The sequence below is a fragment of the Coffea arabica genome, chromosome 5c (genome assembly GCF_036785885.1).
Source record: "Coffea arabica cultivar ET-39 chromosome 5c, Coffea Arabica ET-39 HiFi, whole genome shotgun sequence".
Classification (NCBI taxonomy): domain Eukaryota; kingdom Viridiplantae; phylum Streptophyta; class Magnoliopsida; order Gentianales; family Rubiaceae; genus Coffea; species Coffea arabica.
Genome location: NC_092319.1, coordinates 32,030,412 through 32,042,200, shown reverse-complemented (window position 1 = coordinate 32,042,200; position 11,789 = coordinate 32,030,412). Strand labels below are relative to the sequence as shown.

General features: G+C 36.0%; 1 protein-coding gene across 1 annotated transcript; it reads left to right on the top strand.

Moving 5' to 3' along the window:
* Nucleotides 1-7,361: 7,361 nt before the first annotated feature.
* LOC113690852 (pectinesterase 31-like) lies at nt 7,362-10,821 on the top strand. Its single transcript, XM_027208939.2, has 6 exons — nt 7,362-7,818; nt 7,936-8,040; nt 8,479-8,556; nt 9,042-9,229; nt 9,772-9,945; nt 10,333-10,821. The coding sequence occupies exons 1-6, from the start codon at nt 7,576-7,578 to the stop codon at nt 10,493-10,495; spliced, it is 951 nt and encodes a 316-aa protein (XP_027064740.2). The 5' UTR covers nt 7,362-7,575; the 3' UTR covers nt 10,496-10,821.
* Nucleotides 10,822-11,789: the final 968 nt, after the last annotated feature.

The following is an 11,789-nucleotide window of genomic DNA, read 5'->3' as shown; positions in this document are numbered from 1 at the left end:
AACTATCATTTAATCAATAAAAATAAAAATAAAATAAAATAAAACAAGAATAAAGCTAAAATTAAATAAAATAATAAAATTTTGGTGTCTAAAACTTGCCCCTCTTTGTCTGAATTTCGAAAAGACTCGAGACAAAGACGTAGACACCAAATACTTACCTGTATTTATTCTGCTGCAAATTGAAATAAGCAAACATATAAAGGTCAGTGGGATACAACTCAAACCTGCCGAGGTTGGTGGGATAAAACTCAAATCCAACCGAGATAAAAACAGTTAGTGGAATACAACCCAAGCCTGCCGAGGTTGGTGGGATAAAACTCAATCTCAACCGAGATAAAAACGTTCAGTGGGATACAACCCAAGCCTACCGAGATTGGCGGGATAAAACTCAAATCTAACCGAGATAACAACGATCAGTGGGATACAACCCAAGCCTGCCGAGGTTGGCGGGATAAAACTCAAGTCTAATGGAGGTAACAACGGTCAGTGGGATACAACCCAAACCTGCCGAGGTTGGCGGGATAAAACTCAAACTCAAGCCTAACCGAGGTAAAAACGGTCAGTGGGATACAACCCAAGCCTGCCGAGGTTGGTGGGATAAAACTCAAGTTCAACCAAGATAAAAACGGTCAGTGGGATACAACCCAAACTTGCTAAGGTTGACGGGATAAAACTCAAGCCCAACCGAGGTAAAAGCGGTTAGTGGGATAAAACCCAAGCATGCCGAGGTTGGTAGGATAAAACTCAAGCTCAACCGAAGTAAAAGCTGTCAGTGGGATAAAATCTAAGTCTGTCGTGACATCGGTCAATCAAAGTAAGTTGATATAATTAGAAAATGATGCGTGGAGAAATGCTGTTACGCTTCAAGAAACGGGATAGAAGGATGCATGGCGGACGCTAAGACTCACCAATAGGAAATTAAATTTGATTGTCAAGAACTAATGGGGTGAGCGAACGCTCAGTGAGGCCAAGAAACACACATGCAAACACATAGTCCAAGTAACAATAACATTTATACAGTACGTAAAACTGTAAAGTTCAAGTAATTAACATTTCAAGTAGGAAAAGTATGCAGAAACAATTTAAGGATACTGGATCTCTCAAGAGCTAGATTCCACTTGCTTTGCCAAGCCTCAATCAAATACTTTCCCGCGATGACACTCCGTCAACCGGGTAGGTATTAAGTCCGTAAAACTCCACTTACTCTTCTCTCCTATTCACCGTTACACCTCTTGCTCCGGACCCGCACTTCTTTTATAAAAGGCAATACTCCACGAGTATGCCAAATGAGATCTCTTAATAGATCAACCTTTTGATTATCTCATGGTTCACCGAGCTTCTCGACCAAGCCCATGCTGGCTCGAGTCGCAAGGTCGGCCAATTGAAATTTGGGCGTCCCCCAATTATAATTATAAGTCAACGAGGTTCACTCCAATCGACATTTAATCAACCATATACAATTCAATTATGAGCAATTCAATTATATAACCAATTAAAAGAGGACGAGTGCGATAAAGTATACACTCACTCGACAATTCTAAACCATTTAATCAATGAGAAGCAATTCAAGTAATTTCAACAATTCATGCACTTGACACTCACCAATTCAAAATAAGTGAGTAAGTGCAAATAAGATCTTTGGTGGTTAGCTCTGAGATCCTCTTCAAGATCCTCTTGAGTGCCTGAAAAAATAACAATTAACTATCACTCACAATTACTTACAAACCCCTTGCCAAACAAGGAAGAATGTGCACTTGCGTAATACTAAGACAATGTCTTAAAAGAGCTTTAATATCTCGAAAATCGAGATTCAAAAGTGAGGATTTAAAGTCACAAGAGAAACTTGCATCCTCCATGAAAATGAGCTTAAAACGGTTGATCAAGATCGAAAGACAATAAAAAGTTCTCAAAAACTTATTTCCCAAGAAAACATGAATTTTCAGCTTTGTGCGATAAATTTGGTAAAATCAGATCTTAACTTCGGTATGTCCAAAAATAGAAAAATTTATACCATTGGAAACTAGATTCAAAGTACTAAAAGTTCCTAGAAGACACTTTTTCAAGATACTAAACAGAAAGTATTCATTTTTAAGTTCAAAGTTGCTAATTCACGAAGGTAAGACAAAACCAGTCTTGGTTTTCGGCAATATTTGGAAATTCGGCAAAATTCACAGAAAGTGAATCAGTCTTTGAAATTTGTAACACAATAATAGTTCCATACAAAGTTTCAAACACAATAAATAGAAATAAATTTGGAGTTTTGAGCAACAAGATATAACAGTTTAAATTTGGTTGATTTTTATAATCTGATCAGCGAATTTCTAGATTCGAGAAGCAATGTTTGGGGCATCATTTGGGCATCGAAATGACCTTGAAATTACACCAAATTTGGTGCACTTGAACTTCCATATGGACTACCTCTCTATCAAAATTTAGGCAAAAACTTGCACGGGAAGACGGTTAACAAAATGACCAAAGTTGATGAAATTTTCAAAGCAAATCTGCCATCCTATTTTCTCTTTCTTTTTCAAACGTTTTGTCCAACGAAATCAGCCTCAATTCAGTCCAATTTTGAAACCAAAGTTCCAGAAACATTTAATAAGAAATTGATGGTTAAATGACACTAAAATTTTCGAAATATAACCTCCCAAAACAGATTTGACCATTCGGTCAGCAAGGATGGGAAAATCTTCCAATTTCCAGCTTTGTCGCATTTTCGAAATCAAACCATATCTAGCTCTGTACAACTTCAAATTGAGAATGGTTTATGGCGTTGGAAACTAGGTTCAAAATGCTACAATTTATCAGAAGACATCATTTTGAAAATCGTTTCACAAATGGGACCAAATCGAGCCACAAGATGCAGCTTCTCAGTTTCATTCCCATAAACAGTCGAAACAGAACAGCCAACTTTGCCGACTCACTACGGTTCACTCAAAATGAACCAGTAGGGGATTTTTATACCGTTGGAAAGATATAAATGTCTAGTTTTGAATGCCACAAATAGCACTCAATTTTGACCTTTGTACAAAGAGTTACATTCAGACAAATAAGCACTATCCGAGTGCACTGTTATACGTTTTCCAGATTCGAACCTCTACCAAAAACTCAAGTTTTGCACAACCATTCAATACGATTTTTGAAAGGCACTTTGTACACACAATATAAAACATATATCCATCAATTTCACAGTCAACCAAGCATCAAATTTTCAAAACTAAAATAGAACAACATGACCAGAAATTTCGGCCAGTTTGTATTCTCATTTTTCCTTCGATTTCTCTCCACTTTCTAACCATAATCAAGCTATATATTACATAAACAACCACAACCAAACAATCAAGCCTCAAGTCAGCTACCTAGAGGTCTCATCAAGTCCGCTAGCCTATGATTTAAAGTGAAATAAATGGTTTCCTCAAGTCCTCTAACCTATTTTCTTGCTTAGGGTTGTAAACCCATGAAGATTAACCATTAAACTTCTTGTAATTTGAAAGATAAAAGAGGTGGAGTGGCTACCCTTAAAACCCTTGAAGAAAACCAGATTTTCCACTGAAATTTCCTCCAAAAAATTCCACAAGATTGCTTCTTACTCCAAGCTAGGATGAATCTCTAAGAAGCTAGAAAGTTGGATGATGAATTGCAAGCAAAATGAAAGCCAGAAGTGAGGAGTTTTCTTTCCCTTCTTCCTCCTTGAGGTTCGGCTGACTATGGAGAGAGAGAGAGAGAGGAGGGTTTTGTGTGTTTGGCTTGTGTTGGAAGATTGGAGGAAAGTTGCTTTAAGTTGGGTACAAAAAGTCAACTTTGAATAGTTGTCGAAATAGTGTCGTACACTACCGATTCCTCTCTTGTTTGGTACACTCATGCACTAATTCTCTAATATAATTCCTTTAACACTATAATTTTCAAGGAAGAATTACAGGTCTTAAAACAACATCTAGTAAGGGAATTTGAGATTAAGGAGCTTGGTAATCTAAAGTACTTTCTTGGTATAGAAGTAGCAAGGTCAAGAAAAGGTATTGCAGTAACTTAACAAAAATATATATTGGATTTGTTGAAGGAAATAAGGATGCTTGGCTGTAAACCAGCAGATACACCCTTGGATTTAAGCAAAAAGATAAGTGCAGATTCAAGAAGCATTCCCATAGATAGGGGGAGATACCAACGACTTGTTGGTATGTTAATTTATCTCTCGCACATGCGTCCAGACATTGGATTTGCTGTCAGTTTAGTGAGTCAATTCATGAATAATCCCACAGAAGAGCATATGAAGGCTATGTATAGGATACTAAGACATCTTAAGTCAACACTTGGAAAGGGAATATTATTCTGGAAGAGTAACAAAAGGGAGGTTGATATCTACACTCATGCTGAGCATGCAGGGAATCTACTGGATAGACGCTCAACTTATGGTTATTGTTCATATGTCTAGGGAAATGTTGTTACATGGAGGAGTAAGAAATAATCAGTTGTTTCACGAAGGAGTGCAGAATCCGAGTTTAGATAATTAGCATTGGGGTTTTTGTGAAGGTATCTGGATTCAAAGATTACTTAGTGAACTAAGGGTGATGGACAAACAACCGATTAGGTTATTCTGTGATAACTAGGCAGCTATCAACATTGCAAAAAATCCTGTTCACAATGATAAGATAAAGCATGTTGAGATTGATCATCATTTCATCCTGGAGAAGATCGAAAATGGGATTATTCAAATTGTCTACATCCCTACTCAACATCAAATTGCTGATATCCTCACCAAAGCACCTCCAAGAACTAGATTTGAGGAGTTAAGTTGCAAGCTGGGCATGTACAATTTGTACAACCCAGCTTGAGGGGGACTGTGGAATTATCATCTACTCCCTCCGTCCCAAAAATTTCGTCGCACTTAGAAAACTGTGCTTTTTATGAATAATTCCAGCATAGGTGAGTTGCTTACCGTTTTGTCCCTCGCCCAAGCTCTTCGTGTAAATGCAATTGGTTATGCCAATTCAAATTAAAGCCTAAACAACTTCTGGATGGTAGGACCAGAACTTTTGTTTTGTTTGCACATATCTTGTGCATGCTTTGCACGCTGAGGTTTCAACCAAGTTTCTCATGGTTTTTCACTCCACGCACATATTCATATGGGCTTTTCAAACACATGAATACTGAACAAGTGGGCTCAAAGGGCACACATAACTTGATTATTGTGGGGACCAAAAGGGTAAAAGAGTGAAAGTGAATGATAAGTCTTTACTATTTTTAGCAAGTGACAAATATTTTGGGACAGCCCAAAAAGGAAAGTATGACACTATCAATGGGACGGAGGGAGTATATTAGTATTCTTTATTTAGTTATTGTTTTTTGATAAAGAGATTTGGTTGGTTGTTAATTAAGTCTCAGTTAGTTTTCTATTCTTCATAAAATTCCTGATTTGAAGGAATCCTTCCTAGGCTAAAATGCCAGCCTCTCTGCTATATGTACCTCTCTGTCAGTCATTTCAAAAATATGAAAATGATTTCTTTTCTATCTCAATATTTCACAGGGAAAGAATTTGTTTTCGGATGGCTGAAAATATTTATTGGCATTTGAAGTTCATGCTTTGTGAATTGATTAGTGACGGTGAACAATTTCATAGGGATTTAAAGATCAAAGTTATAGTAAAACCTCTTTTCATATGCACTGAAATTCATAAAAATCCAAAACTTTCCACTCTAACTTTTATAACAGCATCATTTTTACAACAAAGAGCCAAAAAAAAAAAAAAATACAAGTGTACTTTCTACGTCTTAAGTCATAGCACCATTTGCACGGGTCTCCCTGCACTATAAGGACTAGTTTGAGTTTAAATCCATGAAATGAAATGGACCTCAGATTTGTGACCTGTCCCAAAAATATAATAATATAAAATCATGATTTTGGACCTCTAATAGTTTTGCAATGTTGACTTCAACAATTTGGTGCATGTGCGATTAGGCTAGGCAGGTTTTATTTTCTTTTAATTTCGTTTAAAAGATAATAGTGAACCAATTAAATTAAGAGAAAATTCTACGTACTTTTAGGAACCATTCCCTCAATGTACATCTTCAATTGTCAAAGATGATATTAGTTTATATTTTAAAATATTTGAAATCGTAATAATCTAAGGATCTAAGACCCATATTTGAAATTGTTCTAATCAATAGAATCTAAGACCCTTATTTCATCATAACCATTTCGTCGATGTGTGTCCCTCATTCTCAAGGATGATATTAGTTTATATTTTAAAATATTTGAAATTGTTATAATCTAAGGATCCAAAATACTTATTTCGTCATCTAATGATAAATTAATAATGAGGGCTATAGAGTGTTCCTTAATTAAGCACTATTTAATTATTTTCTCCAATGTTTTGACAAACAAATTAATGATGTACGTGACAAATTAAGCTAGAGCAACATATATTGATACGCCTATAATAATGTTTTTGTGCTTTTTACAACTTTGATCAATGCTTTTCTGATATCATCTTTCATTTTGCAACACTTTCTTCTTTGTATCTAATCATAAAGTCCCAACTCTGTTTTGAACTTGTGAATAAACGATCTACAATTGTCTCTCTCTTTCTCTGTTTTTTTTTTTTTTTTTTAAGATGGCTTTAGTATTTTGTGAGTATGTATATAATCTAAATTGAGTGGGAGACAAGATGGAAGATGAAGTGTATCAATTGTGTTAATTAGTGTTCATTATGCACCCTGAAAAAAGGGTTTTAAGTGTAGTTGCAGTTTGCCCCTTAAGTAGAAAAGCTAACATTTTGTCTTCTTGAGTTAATGTTAATCTAATGGAAAATAAATATTGTCAATTTTTAGATTCTAATTACCAATTTACCCATGACTATAATAAGATTGCATTCTGCCATTCCCTCTAACTTGAGAACTCTATTTCTGTAAGGTGCAATGTAATACAAAAACAGGAGGGTTAATTATAGAAATTGCTCTTAAACTTGCACCTACTCTGTAGCTTGCCCTTAAATAAATAAAAAAAATATGCAATTACCTCTTAACTTATTAGGTGTATGATTATTTGAAATAAAGTATTTGCGCTTGCACACAAACACATTTTTTCAATCACCATTGTAATTTTTCAACCAACTTTTTTTATCGTATAAAACAAGTGGTTTTGTAAATATTGCAAATAATTTTTACTTCACAAATTTCAATCACATTTTTATTTTCTCAATCACCCTTTTATTTCACATACATCATATCACAAAAAATATTACATTAATTATCTCAAATAAATCATCCAAACAAACTCCTACCCAAACAAACTCATATTGTATCCACGCGCACTTTTAAATTTGTCGTATTATCGTATTCTAATGGCCAATTTATCCATGACGAGGACGAGATTCCATTCTTACCCTCCTCGTAACCCGACAATTTTACTCCATTATTATTGTTCTTTGCGTTTTGTCTCAGCAGTTGATCTGTTTCTAGATTACAAGTCCAGCAAGAGAGAACTAGGGTCCAAAAGTCCACCAGTATCTAGGATTCTTGCAACCAAATCACGTAGATAGGAGTAACACTCTCCAACAAAGAGGAAGTCAAAAGGGGGAAAATGGGGTCGAGAGTTCTGACGGTGGCACAAGATGGGAGTGGTGATTTCAAGACGGTGCAGGAGGCCATTGGTGCTGTTCCTTTGGGCAATACTTGTCGAACTGTGATTCGGGTGTCTCCCGGTGTATACAAGCAGCCGGTGTACATACCCAAGACCAAGAACTTCATTACTCTCGCCGGTTTCCGTCCTGAAATTACCGTGCTCACCTGGCACAACACTGCCTCCTCTATTTCACACCATGAGGTCCCTTTCAAAATTCCTCAATCCTATTATTTTCCTTCAACCATTTAAAATTGGATTGAATCTTACCTTTTCTTTTTCCTTTTTAAATATAAATATGCTGAGATGGTTTTTGTTTAGGGATCACGAGTTATCGGAACAGGGACGTTTGGATGTGGAAGTTCCATTGTGGAAGGAGAGGACTTTATTGCTGAGAATATCACCTTTGAGAATTCTGCTCCTAAAGTAATCATCTTTTATTTAATTCTGCCTTGATCTTTTCATTTTTTTAGGTCACTCATTGTTTCACTTGTAAGATGTTGAACAAAAATTAATTCAATCTTTATAGCACACTGATCTTTTGTCCTCTGGTCTTATTGATGCCATTGTGTTCAGTGCAACCGGTAAAATTGCAACTTTGATGTGATTTGGAGTTTTAAATTGCGGTGACAGATTGAAGAGCTTTTGGCTGGTTCTTTTTCTTCTTGATGTCTGTCTTCCCAATTTGATTATGAGAATAAATGATAAGAAAAAATAGGATGATAGATCTGAATGAACAATAAATAGTGGGCATATTGCACTTTAAACTATTAGTCCCTACATAGTTAGCTGTATGTGGTGGTATTTCAGAGTACTTTCAAGTAACTGGGTCACGTTTGCTGTAGTCCTTGCTTTCCCTTGTAGGGCTCTGGTCAAGCTGTGGCTCTTCGAGTGACTGCCGATCGCTGTGCATTTTACAATTGCAGATTCCTTGGCTGGCAGGTATGAAGATTGATGCATTGGTAGTAGCTGATAAGTTTTTCATGAAAATTATATACAGAAGGATGAAAACTTTGGATACTAGATAGTAGATGTTGTAGTTTTATGTTATTTGGTCTAGTTTGATTTCTGAAGTTGCAAACTCTCATACTGTTTGCAAACTTACGCCTGCACGCCTTGGTTAACTGTTTATTCAGATCTTCATGATCTGAGGCCAATATTGTATACAATCTATATATAGCAAAGAGAAGAAAGCTATGATGAGGGTTAATAAAAAAGGAAGAAGATAGGTCAGTGGGACTGTAAGTTTTCAGCTTCATCATTGTACTACATTTCTTTAATCCTCATTTTTCCAAGAAGCTAAAAAGGAGAACATCATCTGCATAGCTGTTAACAGACAATAGTATCCCTCACCAGGACCATAAAATAATGTAGTCGTTAATTTGTGATTTAGCTTTGCAACATGTTCTTTTATGAAAACTATGCAGGACACACTGTATCTGCATTATGGGAAGCAATATTTGAAGGATTGCTATATTGAAGGAAGCGTGGACTTCATTTTTGGTAATAGCACAGCTCTTTTGGAGCATTGTCATATTCACTGCAAATCAGCTGGATTTATAACTGCACAAAGCCGAAAATCTTCCCAAGAGACAACTGGCTATATATTCTTAAGGTGTGCCTTCATTTTATATATTTTACTTTAACTATTTTGAAATGGTTTTGATTATTCATTATAATTGGTGTTTTCATTTCATTCTTGAAATTAATTCCATTTCTGTAAAATTCAAAGCTCTGGCAGTGTCCTATGTATGAATGTTCTTTCTGGCCACCTGTGTTGATGAGCTACGATTATTCATTGGTTTTGTCCTATATTATGTGTATGACCAAATCCTGCCTGTTATATTATCATACAGTGATGGTTACTGTAGCCTAAACTTCAGTGTGTAAAAACTTGTCAATTGTTTGGGAATTTACTACCAAAGATCAAGCTTCTGGCCTTTCTTCTCCCTCTGATCAACAAGAACTAAAGCAAAACCAATTTTTGAAAGGCTTTCATCAGCTTTGTAAAAGTGGACTTTTGAGTACTTATCTGGGTTTTGTTGCTGCTACAGCTCTATATGTATGCACGCTAATCACAAATATATATTACCATGTTTTTCTTCTTTTAAAGTTGTACAATTAGATTTCATTTGCTGTTTGTGAGGATTAATGCAGATGTGTCATTACTGGCAATGGCGAGACAGCATACACATGTCTTGGAAGACCGTGGGGACCTTTTGGGAGGGTTGTATATGCATACACTTATATGGATGCTTGCATTAAGCATTGTGGCTGGGATAACTGGGGCAAGACAGAAAATGAAAGATGTGCTTGCTTTTACGAGTACAGGTAGGCCTTTTAGTGATTTGGGGCATTGTAGAAAATGTTTATTGTGTTCAGTTTTTAAGATCACAAATGGAAATTGTATGATGGTTTAAGGGCTTGGAGAACCACAGAAAAAGAAGAAAAAAAAAGTATTTTTTGATAATTGGAAAAAGAAAATGATTCTTTTTGGAATTTAAGTCATTGAAACTAACAGGAGCCTTTATGCAATAATTGAATCACATACTACCATGCTCGTGCAACAGGATAAAAGACAAAGCTGTTTGATACTATGTGAATGTGCCTCGGGGTTATAGGTCAGCGTAGGAATGGGATATATATTGTCATCAAGACCAGCTATTTATGAAACTTGGCTTTTTTTCCCCATATTGAGATGGTTCAATGGAATTTCAGGTGTTTTGGGCCAGGTAGTTGCTCCTCCAAACGTGTCACATGGGCTAGGGATCTCTTGGAAGAAGAAGCTGAACAGTTCATAATGCATAGTTTTATCGATCCAGATCCAGAAAGGCCTTGGCTGGCTCAAAGAATGGCTCTACGGATACCCTACTCTGCTTAGGACAATGTAAGAAGCTGGCTGACTCAGAAACGAAGATATATGGTTTGTAGGCAGAAAAAAGACTACCTCGCCCTACTCAATAAATTGTTAGTTAGCCATTTCAACCTCTTCGGTGATTACAACTTCAGGTTACACGGAAATGTACTAGATCATTTGCATTTGCGACCAGACCAGATATCTACTCTTATGCTTTTGGTGCTTTTTAACTACTTTATGGCTATGTGCCTCTGTCGTACTTAATTTCTGTGGTATTAACTGCTAAGATATTTGTATGTATTTGATCTTGCTTTTCTAGTGCAATGCATAATGCTGATGTAGTTCTCTTTTTTTTTTTTTGGGAGGTAGAAGTGTTTTTTTTATCATGCGTCTCGTTAATGAGAAAGACAGCAGACTGCATGAGTAATGATTTAGAACCGGCTCGTTGGCTCTGCCTTGTGGATGGTTGCGAGAATGCAATTTCTGCTCTTGTGTTTGATTTATGTTTGTTAGTGCAGGACCACCACTCTCGTGCGGATACAAAGTGTGACTTGAGAGGGAAAGAGAGACATAGATAGATACAAGGGCAGCGTGGGCCTGAAAGGCTGAAACTCATATCCCAAATTGAGAGGCAATAAATCTCAATTAGTCTTAACAAACTTTAAATAACGGAGTAGCAACTCTGACGCTTTATGTATATTAAAGTGTAATTAATGAGGTTGGGTACATAATACAAGTTGTGGTTTTGAAAATTAGCCACAAACATGCAAATTTAAAGTAAGTGTTAATTTCTAAGCCATGATATTTGTAGGTTTTTATTTTTTATTTTTATTTTGTGTCGTATGGATGCTAGACAAGCACATCAAAAAAGAAGATGATGGGACTCGCTATAAAATCCTAGCATTATTATTTTACTTTTTATCGTGCAGTGTAAGGGAATAGAATAGAAGAATCTTTGTTATGTTACCAATTCTTTATAATATAAAAGAATCAGCTAATAAGTTCGGCATTACAAAAGTCAAAGCATGTTTTATCTTCAATTCAGGAGTTATCAGTGCAGGTCAGGCTAATATTTGGAATGGATAATAGTGGTTTACCATTTATTAGAGCTTTCAATATAAGGAAATATTACTCCTTGTTTTTTTGGCTATTTTTGACTTGTATTGGAGGTTAGGTTTATGTAGAGGTGGCAAGATGGGTGATTTGGGCGGGTTTGGGTTGGGTAAAATGGGTAATGGGTATAAGTGAGTCAACCCATTTATATCCATTTAATTAGATGGGTATAAATGGGTAAGTCAAAAAATGAGTTGGGTAACCC

What these genes read in the sequence shown, in the direction of transcription:
- LOC113690852 (XM_027208939.2), top strand. Translation starts at nt 7,576, where the DNA reads ATGGGGTCGAGAGTTCTGACGGTGGCACAAGATGGGAGTGGTGATTTC. An exon ending in GCAGATTCCTTGGCTGGCAG is followed by an intron (nt 8,557 to 9,041) that starts GTATGAAGATTG and finishes AAAACTATGCAG; the next exon opens with GACACACTGTATCTGCATTA. An exon ending in GCTTGCTTTTACGAGTACAG is followed by an intron (nt 9,946 to 10,332) that starts GTAGGCCTTTTA and finishes ATGGAATTTCAG; the next exon opens with GTGTTTTGGGCCAGGTAGTT.